Source organism: Sinohyriopsis cumingii, unplaced genomic scaffold (assembly GCF_028554795.1).
Source record: "Sinohyriopsis cumingii isolate HCF-2022 unplaced genomic scaffold, ASM2855479v2 utg001460l, whole genome shotgun sequence".
In the NCBI taxonomy this organism is placed as follows: domain Eukaryota; kingdom Metazoa; phylum Mollusca; class Bivalvia; order Unionida; family Unionidae; genus Sinohyriopsis; species Sinohyriopsis cumingii.
In genome coordinates this window covers 2,232,245-2,259,151 of record NW_028316002.1, presented here as the reverse complement: position 1 = coordinate 2,259,151, position 26,907 = coordinate 2,232,245, and the positions used below count along the sequence as shown (strand labels likewise).

The 26,907-nt window shown below is 34.4% G+C and overlaps 1 protein-coding gene across 1 annotated transcript in view; it reads right to left on the bottom strand.

The window, feature by feature from the left end:
• LOC149772483 (uncharacterized) overlaps positions 1 to 26,907 on the bottom strand; it is a 63,114-nt gene that overhangs the window by 17,352 nt on the left and 18,855 nt on the right. Inside the window, exons 5-10 of the mRNA XM_089947748.1 lie at positions 22,951 to 23,139; positions 15,493 to 15,575; positions 12,704 to 12,952; positions 7,812 to 7,974; positions 6,583 to 6,669; positions 1,440 to 1,612 (exon numbers count right to left, since the gene is read on the bottom strand). Coding sequence (XP_089803874.1) covers positions 1,440 to 1,612; positions 6,583 to 6,669; positions 7,812 to 7,974; positions 12,704 to 12,952; positions 15,493 to 15,575; positions 22,951 to 23,139 — 944 coding nt within the window. The remainder of the gene's footprint in view (positions 1 to 1,439; positions 1,613 to 6,582; positions 6,670 to 7,811; positions 7,975 to 12,703; positions 12,953 to 15,492; positions 15,576 to 22,950; positions 23,140 to 26,907) is intronic.

Sequence of the window (26,907 nt, the reverse complement as noted above, 5' to 3'; positions counted from 1 at the left end):
TTTCCTCTCTCTTGTCCATCCTGTATGAATGCTGACTCTCTTCCCTCTCTCTTGTCCCCTTTTGTGCTGGCTCTCTTCTGTTTCTCTCTTGTTCATCTTGTATGCATGCCTACTCTCTTCCCTCTCTTTCTCTCCTGTCCATCCTGCATGCATGCCTACTCTCTCCCATATCTCTCGTCCATCCTGCACGCATGCCTACTCTCATCCCTGTCTCTCCCTCTTGCCCATCCTGCATGCATGCCTACTCTCATCCCTATCTCCCTTGTCCATCCTGCACGCATGCCTACTCTCTTCCACTTCTCCCTTGTCCATTCTGCATGCATGCCTACTCTCTTCCATTTCTCTCTTGTCTATCCTGTATGCATGCCTACTCTCATCCCTGTCTCTCTTGCCATCCTGCATGCATGCCTACTCTCATCCCTGTCTCTCTTGCCAGCCTGCATGCATGCCTACTCTCATCCCTACCTCTCTTGCCATCCTGTATGCATGCCTACTCTCATCCCTGTCTCTCTTGCCAGCCTGCATGCATGCCTACTCTCATCCCTACCTCTCTTGCCATCCTGCATGCATGCCTACTCTCATCCCTATCTCTCTTGCCATCCTGCATGCATGCCCACTCTCATCCCTATCTCTCTTGCCATCCTGCATGCATGCCTACCCTCATCCCTGTCTCTCTTGTCCATCCTGTATGCATGCCTACTCTCTTCCATATCTCTCTTGTCCATCCTGCATGCATGCCTACTCTCATATCTGTCTCTCTTGTCCATCCTGCATGCATACCTACTCTCATCCCTCTCTCTCTCTTGTCCATCCTGCATGCATGCCTACTCTCATCCCTATCTCTCTTGCCATCCTGCATGCATGCCTACTCTCATCCCTATCTCTCTTGCCATCCTGCATGCATGCCTACTCTTTTCCATCTCTTTCTTGTCCATCCTGCATGCATGCCTACTCTCTTCCATCTCTCCCTTGTCCATCCTGCATGCATGCCTACTCTCATCCCTATCTCTCTTGCCATCCTGCATGCATGCCTACTCTCTTCCATCTCTCTCTTGTCCATCCTGCATGCATGGTAACCCTCGTTCCCCATATTTTTATTTTCTGCATGATCCTCCTTTGCTCTACTCTATGCTTTATATAATCCACCAAAACACACACTAAGCCATCCTCCCTGATGAAAAGGTCGTTTAGAGGGGACCCCTGTATTATTACAAACAATACCAAACAATAACACCACTAAAACATTTCCTCCTCTAAATGTAGCTTTTGCTCCAACCAATACAACTACAACTACTACAAATGTTAGTTGTACACCACTACTACTCATGGTACCACCACCACCACCACTACCATTGTGTTTTATTTAAACAGGTATAAACAAAGGTAATTCTATTTTCTGATGCCTTTCTGGATATTTGCTTCATTCTAAAAAACAGTACCACTAGATATTTGACACAGGAGATTATCAGTCTAGCTGTTTCCGGATTCAACACTTGGCTTGCAGCGATTGTTTCCACAGTCCTTGCCCACTGAGTGTATTGCTGCAGCTTGAGATCTTCTGGTCTTTTTGATGACACAATTTCAATCATAGATTCCTCAAGTAGGCAAGCCTCTGAAAAAAATTATTACAAAGATTTAATAATTCCAGACCAGAGTTGTTATGAACCCCCATGAATATATGACATCCATTTTTGTATAAAAGTTTATTTTAATCTTACATGACTGTTTCCAATGGACAGTTCATCCATATTTACATATCCTGTCTACTGTCACTCCATGAGTCAGCCATTAAAGTACTTTTTACAGGTACAGATTCTATATATTCCTGACATGAAAGAAAGACTAAATAAAATGGGATATGCTTCAATCACTTTAATATTCTTTTATTGCTATAAATCTACCTCATTTCTGCACATATCTTGAATGTGTATCTTCAAACACTAGAGTAAACAGTTACATCAAAATGTAAACATATAAAAATACACATTAATCAGGCAACTTGTGTTGACAAACTTAAGGTTCTTATTTTTTTGAACAATTATCTTTAAGGAAAATTGGATAATTACTGTCCATTTACTTTAAATTGAGCTCAAACGTAAGTTCTGCCAAAGAAACAAGACCAAAATGCACATGTAATTGGAAGATAACCCACTTTATACTTTTGATGGTTTCATTGTTTACATCTCTGACATGTAACCATAAACTGGAATATATATATATATATATATATATATATATATATATATATGCACACACACTTATGATCATTATGATTATTCTCTCCTTTTCTTGAAAATTTGAAAAGCACTTACAATTATTTTTGGATTAAGAAATCTTGGAAATGTTGGTTAATTTTTTGATTTTGTAACGTAAGTAGTTTATGGGAAAGAAATAACTTTTCTATTTTACATGATAAATAAATACATAAATAAGCACCTTTTAATAATTATTAACTCAAAAAGAGGAAGTACTGTATAGATAAAACAAAAGATTTTGATAGGCAAAATCATTTTTAGCTACCAAATCTGAAGGGCAATGTCAAACTGGACATTCATCAATATAGTGAATAGATTTGAACATATTGCTCTAATAATTAGTGTAGTTATTTAATCACATTAATGTGTCTGTTTATTGATTAGTATACATACTTCAGTTATGTACATATATATTTAATATTCTCACATAAATGTACTGAACACTAACATCCATATCAGTATTGTACTGGCAGAATGTCAAATGATAATGGCAAGGACATGCCCAAGAAAACCATTACACGAATGGAAAGAAAAACATATTATTTAATAGGTTTCATGTGATTGTTGTTGTTGTTGTTGTAGGGCTTAACGCCATTTTTCAGCACAAGATAGGCTATACATGGCGGCCAGTATTAATGGTGGAGGAAGAACCCGGAAAACCCCCGGAAAGAACCACTGACCCACGAGAAGCTACTGGCAAGTTTTCTCACATAACCACATTAGCCGAATCTGAGACTCGAACCGACGCAGACAGAGGTGAGATGGCAGTGATCCGTAACGGTGAGCGCTTTAGACCACTTGGACACTCGGGGCCTCGGGTTTCATGTGATAAGGCTAAAAATATGTGTGTGATTTTTATTTCTGGTCAGCAGACCGTCCCAGTTTTGTTATTGCCTACCTAGGTACTTTTTCTGCAAGATAAAAAAAAAAACTTTTCTGAAACTAATGTTGTGCATCTAACCGAGCTAGATCTGCCCAGTACTTTAAGCTCTTAATACATTATATATACTAATAATTAATATATATATATATATATATATATATATATATATATATATATATATATATATATATATATATATATATATATATATATATAATGATGATGAAAGAAAACCTACCTATCCTAATTTTAAAACCAGTGCAATAGGAAATACACATATTCTTGAGCCTAGTTTCAAAGAGTTTATGCAGAAGATCTGAAGACACTGACATATTACAAAACAGGTCTGTTCACCAAACTTTTATATCCATTTTATCAACAGTACTTTGTGAAATCAATAAGCCATTTTAAGATGTCTCTTTCAAAGTATGCATATCCACACTAATGTGAGTGTGTGTGCGTGTGATTTGGATTTTTAACATAGCTTTAACAATTTTTCAGTCATATTGCTATGATGTCTGCAGTGTGTCAGTTTATAGTGATGTCTAACACTGAGGCATCATGCCACAGACATGTAGCATGATGTCCACACCCAGTCACATTATCCTGACACCAGGCCGACCAGTCCTAACACTAATCTCTTAATGTTGAGTGCCAAGTGAGGCAGCTGTTAATACCATTTTTGGAAGTCTTTGGTATGACTTGGCCAGGGATCGAACCCACGACCTCTCGCATCCGAGGTGGATGTTCTAACCACTAGGCCACCGGAGCAGTCCACACTAAAGCCATTATAAGATATCTCTTGCAGTGTATGCATATCCACAAGAGCATCATTATAAGATGTCTCTTGCACATAATAGCACCAATTTAAGTGCTTTACAAACCATGAATAATCAACTTAAACGTATGAATAATTTGGTATTAGGGTTCTGAACAGTTCTATACTCATTAATATTAGATATGTATATAATAAATAGTGAAATCTAGAAAATTGGGTTGAAGGCAGACTTTAATTTCTTACAGGCAACAAACAAACACATAAGGCAGTGCAGACTGAATAAGCCAAAACACTTAAAAGTATGTCATTTCCTAAGGGGGGGTGGCAACCTGGTATGCTGTTGTAGTGAATAGGTTCTAACCATTTGAAAAATTGCTGCCAAATATGGTCATTCCCAGTCTATCAGTGGCCATAAACTGTCTGGTCCCCCCAGTCAACAACTGGCAGTTTTGTAACACATAAGAACCTAACAATTGCCATAATCTGTCTGGTCCTCCAGTCAACCTTTGTCTGTTACACATTCTAAGAACCATCTCTTCTCCAAGAAAGAACACTGATTAAGTTACACCTATTCATATCTTTTTGATTCAACCAAAAATCATGTAATGTGTGCCAGGGTCCTCACTGGATTTTGTAATTAAGTCCCAAAATTCAAGTAGTTATGTTTACTAGGACCCTCACTAGGGTTTGTTATTAATATGTTCTTTATTTGTTATTTCCTTTTTTTGAAAGAGAGTTGAGCCCTTTTATGGAGGAATTTTAAGATGTTGTTGTGGGGTTTAACGCCATTTTTCAGCACACGATAGGCTATGCATGGCGGCCAGTATAATTGGTGGAGGAAGAACCTAGGAAAACCCCGTGAAGAACCATCAACCCACAAGAAGCTACTGGCAAGCTTTGTCACATACCCACATTTACTGAATCCTAGACTTGAACCCACGCAGACAGAGGTGAGATGGCAGTGATCCATAACGGAGAGCACTTTAGACCACTTGGCCACTAGAGGCCCGAATTTTAAGATATTAATATAGGATTAAATGACCATGGTTTGGTATTTATTTATGTGTAAATTTTACCTAATCACTCACAAAGTAAATGACGTCCAGAGTACTTTATGTTAACTTTGTGAGCAATTAGGTAACAATTTATATGTCAATAAATATTCAACCATGATCATTTAATGCTTATAATTACAATTTATTTTCTTTCTGTCATTATATCAGCAGATTTCATTAACAAAGCATTCACTTTTAGGTAGCTCAAAGTTCTGTTTCATTAGCCTCTTCACTTCGATAGAATACATAGCCCCATCTTGGTTAGCCATGAGTGGTAGACTTTTATGTAGTAATATAGGGCAGAGTGTCAGAGCGGGTCATGCTAATTATCTAATCAGCTTGCTACGATTAGTTTTTATTTATTTAAAAGAAAATGGTTGATGCTGTTTAAACCAGGTTATTCCTGTTTTTAACATTACACTTGTGTATGGCAAGTATCATTATAGCATTTATTGTTCTTGCTTTCTGTGCATTTTGATCATTCAAAAGCAAAATTGTGTCCATTTTAGTGAGATCCCTTGCTTGTCAAATGACCCTGACCTTTAATAACAGCTGCTGGAACATGTTATCGAAGTGAAATGCAATAATTTCTTAAGACTGGCTTGAAAAGCCTGCCATATGCCTTCCTTGGCAAAAGGGTGGGTGGGTGTTTGAGTGCAGGAAGGTCTGTGCAATTATATTGTTTTAACTTATAATGGACGATTTTAATCTTGGATTTTTAAATTTTGAGTGAAAATCACAGGGATGGAGGGGTTGGAGGCATGTTGAGGAATACCTGAGATATGACACGAAACTTCATGTATTTTATATCTTGAAAGCACACAACATCACATTTATATTTTGTTTGGTGAAGCATTAATTTTATAGTTTCAAGGTTTTATTTTAACTGATGTGTACGCCTATACAGTAAAACCTGCCTTGATAGACCACAGCTAATAGATACTAACTGTCTTGAGAGACCATTTGCTTTTGACTAAAGGGGTGGTCTTTTAAGACAGGTTATAATGTATATTAGGTCTCCTTAAGTAACACTTCACTGACATAATATAAATAACAAATATTTATTTTAACTGACAGAAATCTACATATCATGAAAAGACTTCAGTAAAACCCCATGCTGATATGATCACTCAATCAGGAAGAATAGCAATAAAAAGATTTTAAACTAACTGCTATTATGGCCATGATGGATCTTATTTCTCAATCATTTTATACAGAATCACCCACAGACCAGAAGAAGTCGTATAGTGAAAATGCCATGTTGATATGACTGTCTGTAGATGAGTAGTTGTGATAACAAGCTTTTCAAGATGGTCAACAGGGTTAAACATTACATACTTGAGTGGTGCCATTTTCATGCATACAGGTCCAGCTACACCCTATAATGAATGTATGTGTAAAGTTTCATGAAAATCCTTACAGTAAACTTGTGTTAAAATACAGACAGACTATTATCAGATGGATGGTTATCATCAGAAAGAGCTAAAAAACTTGCATTAATTTTGATTGTGCAATGCTGACTATGACAAAGATGTATAAAACAAAATTATCTGAAAAAGCATACCTATATCTCACCTATGCTTTACAGGTGAGATAACGAAAATTAAATACCTTGAAGTTTTTCCTGTACATCATTCATTGCATCTAGGATCCTCTTCTTACATAAATCACCAGGCCTATCTTTCATTGGTATTGTCACTATAGCAGAAAATAAAAGAAATCACAAAACTTCTCACAATAAAAACAAATGTTCTGATTTAAAATGTACTTATGGAATCTACATCTTAAGGCAAATTTTCTCATTAAAAATAATGAAAAAATACTTTGTATTTATTCATGAATTTCTTTAATTATTTTAATTTCAACAATCATAAAATAAAGTCACAATGTCACTGATCACTCAAATATTTATCACTTTAAAACTCCCCATTGTTTTCATACAAGTTTTCTTTTTTGTTTTCTATTCTCATATTGCACAAATTTTGAACTGGTCAAGCATCTTATGGCAAAAGTAGAATTCTACACAGAAATAATTTTAACTGAGTTTGTCACTATATCTAATTAGTACTATTAACCTATTAGGGGCCGTCCATTTAGTAAGTACGGATGGAGGGGGGTAACCCAAATGCATATGCTTGCGTATGGGGGAAGTCTACTGATAATGTATGTATGCATAGGAAACTGGGGGTGGGAGTGAAACCTTGATAATAATTTGTTTAATACATAACCTGTTTGACTGGGTTCAGTCGGCATTTGAATATAAGTGGACACTAGACAAAATTTTTAAGTTATGCAGCTTATTTCTTTGACGCAGCCAGACACTCAACGTTAGTGGACTATCTGTTTTATTAAACATGTTAATATTATTAATCCTTGATCATTTCTGCATGGACTAAATACAGGCCATTCTATAGAATTCGGGGGGGGGGGGGCATCAAGTGTATTTACGCAGGTGGGGTGTGTGTAAAAAAGTATGCCTGTGTACAGTGGGGAGGAGGGGTCAAACTTTGCCAGATTTTTGCGTATGTACTAAATGGATGGCCCCTTATGAAATATGTGGTGAACAGAAACATCTCTTATGTAATTCTCTAATATCTACAAAAACAAAGCAACACATACAGTATATATCATGGATTATGTGGCTTTAGATTAATGCCAATACTGCATTTAATCAGTGATAGGCCCATCCCATGCTTGCTAATAAACCCACCCCAAAATATATATATAAAAAATTGGCAAGCATTCACCTAAAATACATTTGTCTGATAATACCCAGTAAGGCTATCTTCTAATGTATTAGGTTGGTTCCCTATTGTCATCACAGGAGAACCTGTACATGCCTTCTTTGGGCTGGCTGATGTATTTCTCTATCTCTTCTCTGTATTTTTCCACAGTGGACAATTTATAGGTGTCCAATTTTGCCATAACACTGACAATATAATCCACTGCCTCGTCATCTGATGTAGATTTACCCACTCCAATGGAGGCAGTTAGACCCACAATCTGGGAAATCAAAATAAAACCATATAGCTTGGTAAATTATCCAAAGAAAAACAGCTTTTCTTGTTCAAAAGAGGAGTGATGACTTAGGACAAAATATGATAGATGCAATAAGACACAGGAATATGTCAACAACACCAGTTTTACACCCCCACCCCATTCATCCCTAATGTTTGGCTACAGTTGAGGGAATAAATTCACCACTCCAACCTAAAATTTCCACATACTTGTAGAAACATTTCTCATGGATTCTGTATGGAATACTTCAGTAATCCATTAGGAACAGATATGGACTGAAAAACTTATGGAATCAGACAGTTTACTCCATATTTATTCCATAAGTGAAAATTCCATATGGATAAAAATTTCCAGCTTTATCCATTAGTACTATTTTCCATATATAAATAAGGCCGCTGTGTCCTAATATCATTCTTATAATAAACCATCTAATTCAAAGAGAACTGCTGGGAGTCAAGAGTACATGTTTGTGTCCATGTACACACATAGTCAATGAAAACCTGTACATGTTAGTGTTATTTCCACAGATGTTTCAAAGACATGACCAAAAACTGTCATCACAGAATCTTCATACATAAACACAAATCTTATGCACTTAATACATAACCACTAAATTCAGATTATTGTGAAATATAATTTTCCTTCAAATACAATATCATTCAGCTACGGTGTATTCAATGTATCTGTGCAGTGTATTCAATGTATTTGAAACAATGGTATAAAAATTTGAATTTTTAAACAATTTCCAGTAGCAAATGTACAAGAAATATTTTTACACTAACAAAGCCTTACAATAAATGAAAGTGAAGATTATATTTTGATTTGCAGTAATTCCATTTTGTTATACTTTGTATCATTATCAAATTTATGCTCCACTGGCAGTTATTTTCATACTTAATAACAGTGTAATGATGTTTATTATATATTGATTTTTTTTTAGAGATAGGGAGAGAAAGAGAAACCCATCCCATTATGCCAGTATTCTATAAAGAATTATGCTACACCAATTTTGCTTTTAAAAAAAATCAAATAATAAAATCACATATGATGAAATGTGATTTTCTGCGACAGAGACAGTTTGAATACTGGTTCACAGATGAAATATGCACATAACTTAACAGATGTACTACAGCCACATAACTATCAAGGTAGCCTCATTTTCAAAAGGCTCTGTCTGTCACATTATAACTGATAAATTTAGGAAATTTTATTGCAAGTACATGTCCAACATTTGATCAAAGAACCCTGGAGATAACTGCTGCAATAAAATATGTTATTATGTTGGTAAGTAAAATCGAGACTGTATTGCATTTTACCAGTTTACAGTACTTATTGTGGTAGGCTTTATTTTATATTGTTGCTGTGAAGTTTTGCCTCCACAATTTAATATGTCCATTTCTGTGTTTCTTATGGACTTTTTCTTCTTCTTGCATTATCAATGCAGTGAACTTTAACTGAGGCAAGTTCAAAGGTTATGTAATGTATTAATATGTTTCTAATTTTTGTATTTGTTCTCTTTTTTTGGCATTTGATCTATTTCAAAGGTTTTAAAAAATAAAGTGAGTAATTTTATTGCTTTTAAAAAAAAGACATTAAGTACTGAACACTGGATGTCATAGCCCTTCCAAATTAGATCATAAAACTAAAATTTAGGCTCTTTTTGAAGGATGGTCATGAAATATACTTAGATATGTTGTTTTTTTACTTGTGAAATGATTTTGAAATGTTAGATAAAAATTATGCTTTTGCCAAATGGGTAAATAGTTAATTTTTTTTATCCAATTACATTCTACATGTTTCTCTAAATATATTTTCAGTGGATGGTGAATGAATCATACAATAAGCAGGGGAGGATGCAGGATTTGTTTTGAAGAGTTGGTTTTGGATAATTCAAATGGTTGACATTCTTGTATTTCAACTAAAATGGTACAATTTTAACAGATTGGGAGGTGGAACCTAACTATCTGACAAAATCCACACCCCCAGAGGATTTCTATATAGAGGTGAAGTAAGGGGTGTTAAAAGCCATAAGGAAAAAATGTGATGTTCCCACATATTTGAGAAAATGGCTTTGCGAGATTCCTTAGACTGAAGAGCATGCCTTTCTGAGGATCAGCCTGAAATTTCTGGAATATTTCCTTAGCAATTCATTGGATATGATCCAGAACATACATCCACCAAGTCTGCTTTATCTGCTCTGTGTACAACAATTTTGCAAGGAAAGCAGTATGCTTTATTTGAAAAGACAGAATGTAACATCTAATGAAATATATTTTGTGTACGAAGTTGTTGTTGTTGTTGTTGTGGGGTTTAACGCCATTTTGCAGCACATGATAGGCTATACATGGTGGCCAGTATTAATGGTGGAGGAAGAACCAGAGAAAACCCCGGAAAGAACCACCAACCCACGAGAAGCTACTGGCAAGCTTTCTCACATACCCACATTGGCTGAATCTTAGACTCGAACCGCCGCAGACAGAGGTGAGATGGCAGTGATCCGTAACGAAGAGCACTTTAGACCACTCGGCCACTCGGGGCCCCTGTGTCCGAAGTACTGTTAAAGAAAGTAAACAGCATATCAGTACAATCATGGTATTCTATTCACAGGTTTCGTTTTAACAAACTTTTCAATTTCATGACAGAAACTACTGATGTATTGCACAAGTGTGTAAAAGAATATTAAACTTTGATAAATACTGTTTCAAAAAATTATGCATTAGTTATTGTTCTGTCTACATGGTTTCTGAGGTCTCCAACGAAACTAAGCTTGAATATGTGTAATGAGTTCTGTAGAAAGTGTTCATATGTAAAACAAGATACAAGGCTTATAATTACGATTTTTTTTCACTAACCCACAGGATGACCAACATTATATTTTTACTGATCCCACCTAAATTTCACTAACCCTGCTAAAATCCAACAGAAGCCAGTTCATCAAATTCAATAAGACTCAAATATGTTTGGATACAAACAAATGTAAAACAAATTAGTATAAGGCAATTCTATATGGATGCAAACTTGCTAAATATTCTGAATAGGAACAATTATTAAATTATTATTTTGCTTGCCTTACAAACAGAAAGTATAGAACTGTTTTCAGTGACTGCTCCAGTTAGAGAGTCTGCCTCGGATGTGCCACACTGCAGATATCATAACAATATGACTGAAAAATTGTTAGTGATGTCTAGCACTGGGGCATCATGCTGCTGACATGTAGCATGATGTCCAATCCAGTCACATTATCCAGACACCAGGCCAACCAGTCCTAACATTAACCTCTTAATGCTGAGCGCCTGGTGAGGCAGCTGTTAGTTCTGTAAAAAAATTATAAGTTTTTGGTATAACTCAGCTGGGGTTAGAACCTGCAACCTCCTGCATCTGAGGCGGACATTCTAACCACTATGCCACAGGAGCAACCCCATATTCCATGTGATTCTCCATAAAAGTACACAAGGAATCCATAACTTTTCCTTATGGACACCAATGACTTTTGCATATTGTATCCTTATAAACACAGTGAAATCCATAACTTTTGTTGTTGTTGTTGTTGTAGGATTTAATGCCATTTTTCAGCACATGATAGACTATTCATGGCAGCCAGTATTAATGGTGGAGGAAGAACCCGGGAAAATCCCGGAAAAACCAATGACCCATGAGAAGCTACTGGCAAGCTTTCTCACACACCCACATTAGCTGAATCTGAGACTCGAACCCACACATTCAGAGGTCAGGTGGCAGTGATCTGTAAGGAAGAGAGCTTTAGACCACTTGGCCACTCAGGGCCCCCATAACTTTTGCACACAGTGTCTATTACTGACACAATGAAATCTAAAATATTTCCATAATGTGTCCTTATGATCACACTGAAATCCTTATTGTTTCCACTGTGTCTATTTTGTACACACTAAACTCCATTACTTTTCCATACTGTGTCCTTATGGACACAATGAAATCCATAACTTTTGCATACTGTGTCTATTACTGACACACTGAGATCTAAAATATTTCTGTACTGTGTCGTTATCGACACAATGAAATCCTTATTGTTTCCACTGTCCATTATGGACACACTAAAGTCCATAACTTTTCCCATAATGTGTCCTTATGGACACACTGAAATCCTTAACATATCCACTGTGTTCTTATGGACACAATGAAATCCTTAATGTTTCCACTGTGTCCATTAGGGACACTAAAGTCCATAGCTTTTTCCATACTGTGTCCTTATGGACATGCTGAAATCCATAACTGTTACATTTCCACACTGTGTCCATAAGGACACCTTGAAATCCTTAACGCTTCCACTGTGTCCATTATAGATACACTAAAATCCATAGCTTTTCCATACTGTGTCCTTATGGACACACTGAAATCCATAACTTTTCCAATGTCCACTATGGACACACTAAAATCCATAACCTTTCCACACTGTGTCCTTAAGGACACTAAAATCCATAACCTTTCCACACTGTGTCCTTATGGACATACTGAAATCCATAACAGTGGTTAAGCTATAGAATAAAAATGTTCATAAGGAGATGTACGTAAAAGTACATATGGATTCCATATCCATGTCAAATGGAAACTTTTGTACAGGCATAATACTGTAAGTGGATGGATGGATAGACACATTACTGAACTGACTGGACTATATTTCTTTTGGTTGTTCCTGCACGAAAGAATATGAACAAATCATCCTGTAAGAAAAAATTACCTGTGGCATGTTCTGGACTTTATTCTTAATTTTGGCCATCAAATACTTTCTCATTAGTCTGGTGTAAGGTTCATCCTTCTTTGTGTGATGGCATTCATCCAGTATCAACAAGCTAAAATCACTCAGGGTCACAGTCTGCTTTCCCAAGTTGTTAACAAGAATTTGTGGTGTGAAGCAGATGACGTCATAGTCTGGCAAGAACATATGTAGTTTAATGGATTCTTCCAAGTCAGCAGTCACTAGTTTGGTCTGGAAAATCAACATTTTTACATTAATTAATTTATGCTTCAAAATTAATTAATGTATTAAAGACAAATGATTACATTTCTTAAAATTGTATTCAATTTTCATTAATATGCATTCATCCATTTACATATGAACTTTCAAAGAGTTTAAAAGAATCTAAATATATATTTTAATTTAAAATTTTGAAAATGAGTTCACTTTTATCATCCACTTTTGTGTCAAATGAACAAGCTCTACTTGAATTGAGCTATCTAGTGTAACTGTATAGACCAGAGGTAGGCAAACTTTCCAGTGCAAGTGCTGCATACACAAATTTACACCTTGCCACAGGCCGCATAGTTCATAAAGTAAAATAATTAATATTTGAAATAGCAAAAACAAAAGATTTTTCTAAATAACATCATAATTAATTTTCAATTGTTAATATCTTGTTAATACTTGAAAACTTAAACTTAAACTTCAAAAGAAGCACATTTATTTGATAAACAGAGTAACATAATCAGAGTCAGTGCAAATGATGACTTGTTCCTAGGCCGCATGAAAACCCTAGGCAGGCCGTATGTAAGCCCTTGGCGGGCCACATGCGGCCTGCAGGCCGTAGTTTGCCCACTCCTGGTATAGACTGGCAGTCATACAGTAACTTTAATGCAGATAGGTTCTGTCAGGTCTCAACCATTGTTGGAGAACAACAAGAGTCCTTTGAAGGGACTGGTGCTCTACTCTTCATAGAGGACAATCCCAAAAATACTCTATGTCCACAATTTTGTTTTAAATTTTGAGTATGGATTCAAATTTTGTGGTTTAGGCTCTTTTGCATCTACAGACACTGATCTTCTATAACTTTCCTAGCAAACTTTAGGTGACAATTCTTAAGATATCTTAAGATAAAATACTATTTTCATTAGGGGAAAAATTTAACTGTCGTAAGATTTCTTACGACTATAAGCTTGGACTGCCTTGGAATACACTGTTAGTATTAGTTGCAAATAACCTGGAATATCTTGGGACTAGGTATCCTAGGATATTTTAAAATTTCAATTGCATTGAAAAATAGAATTTTCTAGGATTCATAAGTAAAGATATCACAGGAAATAATAAGATATTTGCACGTTATCCTAGGTTGAGCAAGAAATGCTATGATATCTGAAAATATCTCACATTATTATCATAAAAACTTGTAGTGCAGTTAAAATTCAAAAAAGAATTTAAATTTGTTTGTACTAATTTACCAAAATATCAAATTTAAATGACACAGTGTCGAAAAAAAAAAGTTTCTAATTTTGGTATGTTAAGTTTTTCAGTCAGATAGATTGATGACTATGAGGCATTTTTTGAAGGTATATACAATGATCCACAGTAAACAAATTATAGTCACAAATGAAAATCATGGGTAGCATAACTTAGGCATTTGATTTTGTCTTTCAGTAACATCTATTAAACCAACATGAAAACCTGAACAAAGCAGTCTACTAAAATGCTTAAAGCCAGAGAATTTACTGTAATATTTTGTCCCATGACAAGACCAGGCTGACAGCCTTGTAAACTTTTTTCCAAATGGGATGGTCTTATTATGAGAATAAAGCTTTCTTAGATGTAAATTGGGCATAATTTAGTAAACGTTGGGGTTATTTTCAAATACTGATCATCAATGGTGAACAAAGTTCTTGATGGAAATAAATATCACAATGACTGGTAGAGTTATATACACCCAAGTGATGTACTGATGATAAAGGGTAGAACAATGTTCTCAATGGAAATATGTCAAATTAGTAAAACATTATGTGGTAGATATATAAGTATAGATAACATACCTTGTTTCAACTAATGTAACATTGCTAACCAAAACTTTACTTTGAAGATTCTGAGTGTTGTAGTATAAAAGACTTGGCTCGATAATTGTGCATTACCATCCAATGTTATATTTATTTCTATGTCACACTTTTATTTTAATTTACCAATGTGCAAAATCACATAAACACATTTCATACTGCAATGTATAATGTCCAAGGTATCCCAAACTATGTTGTTGCTGTTGTTATGGGGTTTAACATCATTTTTAAAAACGAGATTGGCTATACATGGCAGACAGTATAACTGGTGGATAAAGAACCCAGGGAAACCATTGACTCACGGGAAGCTACTGGATAGCTTTCTCATGTACCCACACTGGATGAGCCTGAGACTCAAGGTGAGATGGCAGTGATCCTAACAGTGAGGACTTTAAACCACTTGGACACTCAGGGCCCCCCCCCCAAACCATGTAATAACAATCATTGTTTCTCATAAGCATTTATCAAAAATGATAAAATGAGGTCATTTTATGGCATTTTATATATGGTAATCAGGTGCATAACAATACAGAAATCATTTCACTTGTAATGAATTTTAATACAGGATTCCTCACACAATTTTTTATAGTCAAAAGAGACTGATCTTTAAATTCAAAGCTGGATGAAAATATTGGTACTCATGTTTATTTTGTTTATAAATTGTTGTAATTAAAAATTCAAATTGTTAAAAAAGTAAGTTGAAGACAAACTAACCCTATGTCTAGGTAAGTATTTCACAAATCTCTCATATTGCTGCTTGATCAGTGCATTGGTTCTGGCCATAAAAACCACCTTCTCTATAGAAAAGAAACAAAAGACGTTATCGGTATCCTCTCAAAACTTCTACATTATAAGCCTCAATGTATGCAAATTATAAACAATACTTTTGTTACACTAATAACACCATGTAAATAACAAATTGGTCAAAATGGTTAAAATACTACATACACCTCTCCCTCGATAACTCACACACAACATAGACCGCACCATAAACGAGGGACGAGTTACCGAGGGACCTCCAAAAATTTTTAAAAAATCGCTTTGGGGGGGGGAGGGGGCGGCATTAGGAAACTGGGCTGTTTAATGACTGAATCCTCATTTTACAATCACGTCGATAATAATTTTTAATAATGTGCTTTTTCCAATAAAGTTGTTCATTATTCAGTTTAAATAACATTTTTGTTCAAAATATCCAACATATGAAAGATCGTTCCAACTGGTTTGAACAACCATCACATGTACGCGAAAAATCTGTGTATTACGTCACTGCTTTTTGTTTCTTGATGAGTCTGGTTCTTGAAGTGGTGTTTCATAGTATCTTGCCAAGTCAATAGTCCATAATTTGGGAACTAGACTAACTGTTGATACACCACCGAACAAGAATCCTTTTTTTCAAAAACACACAACATTTATTTCGTGACACGTCTACGTCGAAACTCAATTTTTTATTGTTCAATTAGTACAATGTTAATGTCGTGATTTCAGTGGAAGTAATAATGAAATTTCTTATCATCCCTGAGGATATCTCTAAATGCCAGTTCAAGAATTCTCTGAACCTCACTTGCCCACAATGGTCTGTAAGCTCGATATTTTATGAAGTATTCATTTCGCTTGGCTGCCTTGTTATCTTTGATCACTGTTATGAAAGAGTTGGTTACTTTAAGGTAGTTTCTGTTACATACACAATAAAGTTTATTACAGTGTTTGATTGATCAAATGAAGTGAGATCACCCGACATACGACCGAGGCCGCTAGATTTTAAGTTAGTCCGATTTTTGTGCCTTTTAAATTTTCTTTTATTCCACCTCTTTTTTTTATTCAAAAGACATAATTAACGTGATAATACAAAAGAGGCCAGCTTTTAATTCAGTGCAACAATACAACAAATACTTCCGCAATTCAGTTATCAAAACATGGTCGGCACTTAATTAGGTTCTCAGAGAAACGCTCGCGGACATAGCTGTTACGGTAGATTGATGCGTTTTACGTTTAATTACAAGAGGACACATTGCATTTATGACGATTACACTTAAAAGGAACTAAAAGATGGAACTAGAACACAAATTTCAATTGATAATTTTTTTTATTTAATTTGTATTTATTTATTAAAGTACTGCCTCCACTCGGCATAAGTGACAGTTTCATAGATCGAAATTTCCTTACATATCATTAATTGCAGTTACTAGGAATGTCGTTTGGAAAGAAAATGTAAAAAACTGTATGAGCTATTTTTAAATTTGATATTTCATAGTGTTGATTAAAATTTCCAGGTCCTATCTACCGTTTTCAATGATAAAACGAGCAATACATCAAAGTTTCCGTTACCAATTTTGATCGCGACTTTCTTCAAGTTCAACAAATAGGGATAAATTTGTGGGGTATTTTCAGGTTTAAAAAGTGGGATCCACGCCTGACACCGCGTTATAAGCGGGTTCGCGAATTATCAGAGCGCGAGTTATCGAAGGAGTGGTGTATCTACAATGAAAGCAACACTAAAACAAATTCTGTTGAACATGACAGACTTGTACACTGATCAGTTAGACTAGAAAAGAAAATATTAAACTAGTATAATAGTTATAGATGCTGCTTCTATAGGTCAATAACCTTATATACTGACTTATAGGTCAATATTTTAGCTAATATTTCGAGTCTGAATTCATTTGGCAAGAAACAGTATATCAGTTAGTCTGCTGAAACCCTCTTAATAATAAACATTAATTTCATTCATGTACAAAATGAGACTTTGTTGAGATTTGTACTATATCCAGCTTATAAACAGAATAGTTTAATATATTTAGCTTATAGTAAATATAGTATATCTAAGTAACATATTTTAGTATAGCTGGCTAATAAATAAAATATTTTTAGCATATCTGACTTGTAAGTAAATATATTTAGTATATCTGGCTTATTATTAACATATGTTTAGTTTATCTGCCACATAAGTAACATATTTTTAGGATATCTCACTTATAAATAAAACATATTTTGCATATCTAACTTGTAAGTAAATATTTTTAGTACGTCTGGCTTATAAGTAAAATATCTGTAGTATGTGTTATGGAATTATATTTCATCTTTTGAAGTTATAATTTTATTGAGACTATGAAGTTGTCTTTTTTTGTATTGTTTAATTCAAAGGTTAGTACTACTGTAAAAGTACTTTTGTACTACATAGTAAAGTTTTATTCACAAGGTCTCTAAAATGAAATAAACTACTGAATGCAGGTCAAGATGACACACAAGTAATGATTGTGTGTCATGTGAATATGCATGGGAAATCAAAGTACAATTGACTGAGCACATGCATTCTGGCATTTGATTGGTTAAATGAGATTTAAAGGTCACAAGAGGACTGTTTTTAATTTATAACTGTTTGAATTATGTTGGAATAGTAAGAGTTAATTGTTCAAGATTGTTCTGAGTCAGAAATGTTTTTTTAAAACAAAAAATGACTATATAAGGAAGATACACTCATTACGTTTAATCTTCTACAGTTACATACAGCGCATGTGAGAGTCTTGAGACAAAACTTGTGATTCATTGATAATTAGAGGATCTCAAATGGGTAACAATTTAATACTGAATTTATGAAATGAGTTGAATAATGTCCAGCTTTTGTGAGCCTTGGTGAGCAAAAGCTGGACATCATTAAATGAGTTTCATAAATTTAATATTAAATCATTACCCATTTGAGATTCTTTTTATCACATAGTTTTACTTCAGTAGAAATTATTTAGATAGAAAGAAGAATGAATATTTTTGTTCATTCTGACAGATGGTGCACCTTTCATTTGTTGTGTGTAAAAAATAATCCCAAACAAAGTTGAAATAGTAAAAGTATATTATACATTTTTTGATAACTATAAATCAAAGAATAAGCATCCATCAAAAAAAACAGAAGATTTTACAAAAGACATAATATTTGTCAACACAAAATGTCCAATGCGTGTGATGTCACATTGTTTGATATGGTGCACAGTACCAGTTTGACTTTGCCTACACAACACAGTGACAGTGTTTACATTGAAATTTTCCACATCACAACTAACATTACACTGTTTCGATATTTTTGTCAAAAGAAGAATACCAGATGCAGAAATACACATATTTACTGTAATGTATTTGTGACCGGATATTTGCAGTATTTGATTTGGAACATTAAACTGTACAGAAGACACAAACAAATCTCTTTTTGAGTCGGACTTGCATTACTTATTTACCATGTAAATACACTGCTGTGGTTGGATCAAGTTGGTGAGACCAGTTTATGTTTACATTCTTCTGTGAAAAAAGGTGAGTTTATTTACTTCAGTAAGTTCACATTTAAACCAAGCTTGTACATTGGGTAGATTCCATGCTACAGATATAAAGCCCATCCATCCCCACCTCCACCATCATTATCATCTAAGCAATACTGGTAGTTTTACTTGTTATTGTTCTTGTCTTGGGGTTTTTGCCATTTTTCATGTTATGATATGTTTGTTATACATGATATATCAAACCCCTGTGGGGATAAATTGGCAATATTGAAACAGATGAGAACATTTTTTTCTAATTCCATTTCACAAGTCGAATTAAAAAAATGGCAGTCAAAAATGTTCAATGGAAACAAAAAATTCCAAAAGTCAGGATTAAAAATGTTTTCCCACAATTGCAGTCAATCAGTAAAAAGAATACTGCACAATAATTTCATGTGCTTATGTAGACCAATCAGAATCACAAAGTGATATGTTCACAGTATCAAAAATATGAAACTGCACACATTGTAGGCAAAGTGTACCAACTATGTGATAATATTGTTTGTTGGATATGGCAGAGTGAATATTGAGTAATTTAAACAGTCAGTGCCTTGGAATTATGTGATTCTTATTCAAGGATTTAAATATCTAATTTCTATCAGATTATGTGAAACTTTCCAGGATTTCAATGATAGTCTACACTCATGAGATTATATTGAAGCTGAAACACTGGATTAATAATTCTGTTAAATTCAGTAGTACTATCACAGAAACACACAAGCACTAGACAAGCTATGTCAGGATTACCTCAGAACAGTTTCCAGATTAGTGAGAACTTGATAGAAATCTTTAAAATTGCAGGATTACATTCAAGGAATTCATACATTTAGTTATTGTTAATTCTTTCACTTTGATTTTTATATTTTATTTAAATAAATTTACATTTTGGAAACCTGAATGCCTTGTTGTATTAAGTTTAAATCCACCAGACATAACAATGGCTTAAAAGTGAAATATTTTAGTGTATCTGACTTATAACTTGTATATTTTCTAAGTATATATTGGTTATAAGTCTCACATTTTTATTTTTCTTGCTTATTTTATGTTTAGCATATCTGACTTATAAGTTAAATATTGTTTAGTTCTACTATTCATAGACCAGAAGAGCTTATGGAATGCCTTCCTGCTGACCACTGTCCTTTAGGGCAAGTTACTCTTTCTAAACTACTTGGAAGATTGTCACAAAACTTAGTACACACTTTTATACCTAGGTCAAGTTAGTCATAAATGAATATAAACATCCAATATGGCCACCACAGAGGCCATCTCAAAAAATTTCTTATCAATGCTCCTTCTGAATGGACTGTCATATCAACTTGTGGGTTTTACTAAAAGATGTCGTATCATATTTTGTTAGTCCTAAATGAAAATAGTATGGATCTAGCATCGAATATGGCTACCATAGCTGCCATCATGAAAATCTCACGACTGCTCTGAGATTGATGACCATATTGACATTGGGTTTTCACCAAAAGACTTCCTGTATTGTCTAGTTGATCCTAAATAAAAATGGCACAACTCTGACATCCAATATGGGCACCATAGTGGTCATCATGAACATCTTGGTACTGCTAATCCTCCTGAATGGATGACTGCACTGACAAAGACTTTTATGAATGGATGACTGCACTGACAAAGACTTTTATGAATGGATGACTGCACTGACAAAGACTTTTATGAATGGATGACTGCACTGACAAAGACTTTTATTATATTTAGTTGGTCCTAGATGAAAATGGTGCCAAGTCTACAATCCATTTATCTGTCATGAAATATGCTACTCATCATGAATGGATAGTCATACAGACATGAAGTTTTCACCAAAAGACTGTAATGATGGCTAGTTGGCACTAAATGAAAATGGTGCCAATCATTGCCACAACTACCAATTTTAAAATTTTCTTATTGCTCAAGAATATCAGATATGATTTCAACATGAACAGTAAAAAAGAAGATTGAAATGGTCTTATCTTGAATTCCTGGAAATTCTTTTCTGCTAGCTGAATATCAGCCCTTTTGCATAACCCTTGGTAGTTTACCTCACTTATTAATCAAATTATTGCAGTATGTCTCATTCAAAAATCAATTACTTTAGAATAAGTTGTTTATAAGTAAAATATTTTTAGCCTGTCTGGTTTACATGTCAAACATATTTAGCATGTTTAACTCAAAACTGAAAAATGTTTAGTTTATCTGGCTTACAGGTAAAGTATACTTTTAGCATGTCCAGCATACAAGTAAAATATTTTAGTATGCCTGACTTACAAGTCAAATAACAGTAATATGCTTTATAGTAAGTAAGTCAACACGGCTAGTTTATAAGTAACATATTTTTATTATGACTGGCTTAAAAGTAAATATTTATATGTCTGGCTTATAAGTAAATATTTAATATGTCTGGCTTATAAGTAAAATATTTAGTATGTCTGGCTTAAAGTAGATATTAAGTATGTCTGGCTTATAAGTAGATATTTACTATGTCTGGCTTATAAGTAAATATTTAGTACATTTGGCTTTAAGTCAATTATTTAGTATGTCTGGCTTATAAATAAATATTTAGTATATCTGGCTTGTAAGTAAAATATTAAGTATATCTGGCTTATAAGTCAAATAGTATGACTGGAATACAGCAGATGTTTAGTATGTCTGGCTTATAAGTAAATATTTAGTATGTCTGGCTTGCAAGTCAAATATTTAGTATGTCTGTCTTGTAAGTCCAATATTTAGCATGTCTGGTTTATAAGTAAATATTTAGTATGTCTGGCTTATAAGTCCAATATTTAGCATGTCTGGCTTATAAGTAAATATTTAGTATGTCTGGCTTATATGTCCAATATTTAGCATGTCTGGCTTATATGTAAATGTTTAGTATGTCTGGCTTTAAGTCAATTATTTAGTATGTCTGGCTTATAAGTCAAATACTTAGTATATCTGGCTTATAAATAAATATTTAGTATGTCTGGCTTATAAGTAATATATATTTTAGTATGTCTGGCTTATAAGTAAATATGTAGTATGTCTGACTTATAAGTAATATATATTTTAGTATGTCTGGCTTATAACTAATATATATTTTAGTATGTCTGTCTTGTAAGTAATACATACAGTATGTCTGGCTTGTAAGTAATACATATATGTCTGGCTTGTAAGTAATACATACAGTATGTCTGGCTTGTAAGTAATACATACAGTATGTCTGGCTTGTAAGTAATACATATAGTATGTCTGGCTTGTAAGTAATACATATAGTATGTCTGGCTTGTAAGTAATACATACAGTATGTCTGGCTTGTAAGTAATACATACAGTATGTCTGGCTTGTAAGTAATACATTTAGTATGTCTGGCCTATAAGTAAAATATTTAGTATGACTGGCTTCTAACCTTACCTCTTTGCATGAAACAAAAGTGAAAAAATAACTTCATTTTACAAGCAATTTATAAGTTTTAATTGAGTGATGATACACCAAAATCACACTGTAAAATTTCATGTTGCACATTTTCCATAATAAATGCAATAACTGTATTAAGAGACATAGGTCCTAGATGAAAATGGTGCCAAGTTTACAATCAATTTATCTGTCATGAGTTATAAGATTTTTAATTCAACACCATACCTTAGCAAAGAAAATATTAAAAATGTTCCCTAATGATACACACAAATGCATTATAAGAAATACAATGGAATGTGTCTTAGCAGACACCACCATATACTGGACACCATGTAATAAGGCATTTATGAACCCAGTTTGTTCATTTCTCTATACAAAGGACAATTTTTGTGGTTCCTTGAGAATCCTTTATAGACATGTTTTCATTTATTGATCTACTCAGAATTAACTTCAATGGTATGGAAATCAAAATCTTTCTCACTTCTTGGGCTGGCTGACTCCAAATGATTCTTGGCAACATAAAGAGCTACCCAGGTTTTCCCAGACCCTGTCTCAGCACAAATAATGGTGTTTTCTCCATGAAGAGCGTCTTCTGCAAGTTCTAACTGATAATCTCTCAGTTGCAGTGAATGATCTATATGTGCTGTCTGCTGCCAATCAGGTGTGTCCTCTAAATAGTGTGAAAAAAATTGTAACAATTTTTAAAATATTGTAACAAGTGGTTATAACTGTGCATGGGAAAATTAATTTGGCATTTTGCTTGCCTACTTAAATGCTCCCTTGCCCTTTCCAGGCATTTATAGTATATGACAAAACATAATTATTTTCCAACATCTCATGCTCACTTAAATTGACTGCATGCTTGATGTAAATTTTAATGTACAATGCCAATAATAGGTAGTCTACTCAAAAGAAGTATCAGGTTTAAAATTTTGCCAATGGGCATTCTATATCTGGATATCTGCCCATCATAAATGTTAACTTGCCCCTAAAATAATGAAATTGGAACTACAAAGGGTGTTTTTAATAAAAATGATGCAAATTCCAATTTCTTTGTAATAACATACTAGTCTCTTTCAGTATGATTGTTCTATCACTTAAACTGTAATTTCTAAAAGTAAAACCATTCATGCAATGACACCCATATAGTAACCAATCATGCAGACTCATAATTTTCTACCACATCACTTCATTCAGAAGGATAGAAAAATAAAATTACAGAATGAAATAAAAATTGAAAACATGAAAGTGATAGGACAGTGAAATTAATCAAGAATGTAACTTTGCATAAACATCACCTGTAAAAAAGAGTGCTAAGTGGGCCTGTGATTTATCACATGCCAGGCAACTACCCAGTAGACAAATGCAAGGGCAGTTGGCCAAGAAATCTGGGTCAAAAGGTTGCTTTCTACAAACATTTCTTCAAATGCTGCTGATCACATATGCTATGAAAACAACTGCTTCAGGATTTCTCTGCTATTTTATCTTTTCTGTATTTGATATGATAACAACATCATTTACCCAATATTAGAAACACAGCTTGACAAATATTTTTTGATCAACTTGTCATTAAAAACAACTGACATTTGATAAATCACTTATTCTGCAGAATTCATAATTTATCCAGTGATTTAAGTAACACAGAAAATAGATAGTTGCTATTGTTAGTTACTTTGTTTTCATGAAATATTTAAATGCTTTAACTTTTAAAGAACTTTAGGAATTTACAGAAATATATTTATATTGATAATGTACAGTATTATCCAAGAAATCAGGTGAATTAAGAATCTAGAATAGCCCATCTTTGCCAAGACCTAGAAAGATTCTACTGCGTGGACATATTTTAAAGTTTAGCTATTCCCAGTAACAGCCAAATCAGATCACCTTAAGTATCTTCTTCAATTCTATTGCTTCTCAATACTCTACTTAGTAGTACATGCATTAAAGTGGTATTAGCACAGCCATCAAGTCCTGTAAATACCTTTATGACAGGGTTCAGCTGTACATGCATTAAAGTGGCATTATAACAGCCATCAAGTCCTGTAAAGACCTTTATGACAGGGTTCAGCTGTACATGCATTAAAGTGGCATTATAACAGCCATCAAGTCCTGTAAAGACCTTTATGACAGGGTTCAGTAGTACATGCATTAAAGTGGTATTAGCACAGCCATCAAGTCCTGTAAATACCTTTATGACAGGGTTCAGCTGTACATGCATTAAAGTGGCATTATAACAGCCATCAAGTCCTGTAAAGACCTTTATGACAGGGTTCAGTAGTACATGCATTAAAGTGGTATTATCACAGCCATCAAGTCCTGTTAAGACCTTTATGACAGGGTTCAGTTGTACATGCATTAAAGTGGTATTAGCACAGCCATCAAGTCCTGTAAAGACCTTTATGACAGGGTTCAGTAGTACATGCATTAAAGTGGTATTAGCACAGCCATCAAGTCCTGTAAATACCTTTATGACAGGGTTCAGTTGTACATGCATTAAAGTGGCATTATAACAGCCATCAAGTCCTGTAAAGACCTTTATGACAGGGTTCAGTAGTACATGCATTAAAGTGGTATTATCACAGCCATCAAGTCCTGTTAAGACCTTTATGACAGGGTTCAGTTGTACATGCATTAAAGTGGTATTAGCACAGCCATCAAGTCCTGTAAAGACCTTTATGACAGGGTTCAGTAGTACATGCATTAAAGTGGTATTAGCACAGCCATCAAGTCCCGTAAAGACCTTTATGACAGGGTTTAGTAGTACATGCATTAAAGTGGTATTATAACAGCCATCAAGTCCTGTAAAGACCTTTATGACAGGGTTCAGTAGTACATGCATTAAAGTGGTATTATCACAGCCATCAAGTCCTGTAAAGACCTTTATGACAGGGTTTAGTTGTACATGCATTAAAGTGGTATTATAACAGCCATCAAGTCCTGTTAAGACCTTTATGACAGGGTTCAGTAGTACATGCATTAAAGTGGTATTAGCACAGCCATCAAGTCCTGTAAAGACCTCTATGACAGGGTTTAGCTGTACATGCATTAAAGTGGTATTATAACAGCCATCAAGTCCTGTAAAGACCTTTATGACAAGGTTTAGTAGTACATGCATTAAAGTGGTATTAGCACAGCCATCAAGTCCTGTAAAGACCTCTATGACAGGGTTCAGTAGTACATGCATTAAAGTGGTATTAGCACAGCCATCAAGTCCTGTAAAGACCTTTATGACAGGGTTTAGTTGTACATGCATTAAAGTGGTATTAGCACAGCCATCAAGTCCTGTAAAGACCTTTATGACAGGGTTTAGTTGTACATGCATTAAAGTAGTATTATAACAGCCATCAAGTCCTGTAAAGACCTTTATGACAGGGTTCAGTAGTACATGCATTAAAGTGGTATTATCACAGCCATGAAGTCCTGTAAAGGCCTTTATGACAGGGTTTAGTAGTACATGCATTAAAGTGGTATTATCACAGCCATGAAGTCCTGTAAAGGCCTTTATGACAGGGTTTAGTAGTACATGCATTAAAGTAGTATTATCACAGCCATGAAGTCCTGTAAAGGCCTTTATGACAGGGTTCAGTAGTACATGCATTAAAGTAGTATTATCACAGCCATGAAGTCCTGTAAAGGCCTTTATGACAGGGTTCAGTAGTACATGCATTAAAGTGGTATTATCACAGTCATGAAGTCATGCAAAGACCTTTATGTCATGATTCTTTTTGTCAGTGCTGGTAGAATTCTGTAAATCAGCCTCTAGTTATACTTATCTGTAAGTATATTTTTCTCATTTTAGTAATGGTGGCCATATTTGATGTTGGATTGGCATTACTTGCAACTTGCAAACATGTTATTGTCCCATTACACAAGGTGTGTTTTATCATGTAGTCAAATCTGTTAGGAGGTTGTTGAAAAACAGTTGTCTATGTTTAGTATCAGTGACATATCTGATGGCAGATTGGCAGGATTGGAATTAATTTTAAAGCTCTTCATTCAAGGATGTTTTTGCCAAAATTGGCCTTTTTGTTCTGTTGAATGATATTTTAGAAATCACTGAAGAAAGTTTATATTTGTAGCAGTGACATATTTGGTGGTGGACTGGTATCATTAAAACAAATCTGAAAGTCCTTCAAGCCAGCTGGATACTGTCTGTCGAATTTGTTTGAATTCTTTTAAGCAGTTCTTGAGAAGTCATTTAAAGCTTTTCTAGCTTTATTAATTACATCTAAAGTCAAGGGTAGAGCTGCATCATTTATGCAAATCAGAAAGCACTTATTGCCAGGATGCTTCTTGTCCAATTTGGTGAGATTCTGTTGAGTGAGTTGGAACAACAAACTGTTTAAGGCCTTATATATTTTTCATAATTAAGGCCATACTGGATGAGGAATCGGCATCATTTGTATAAAAACTGAAAGACCTTTATGCTTGGATGATT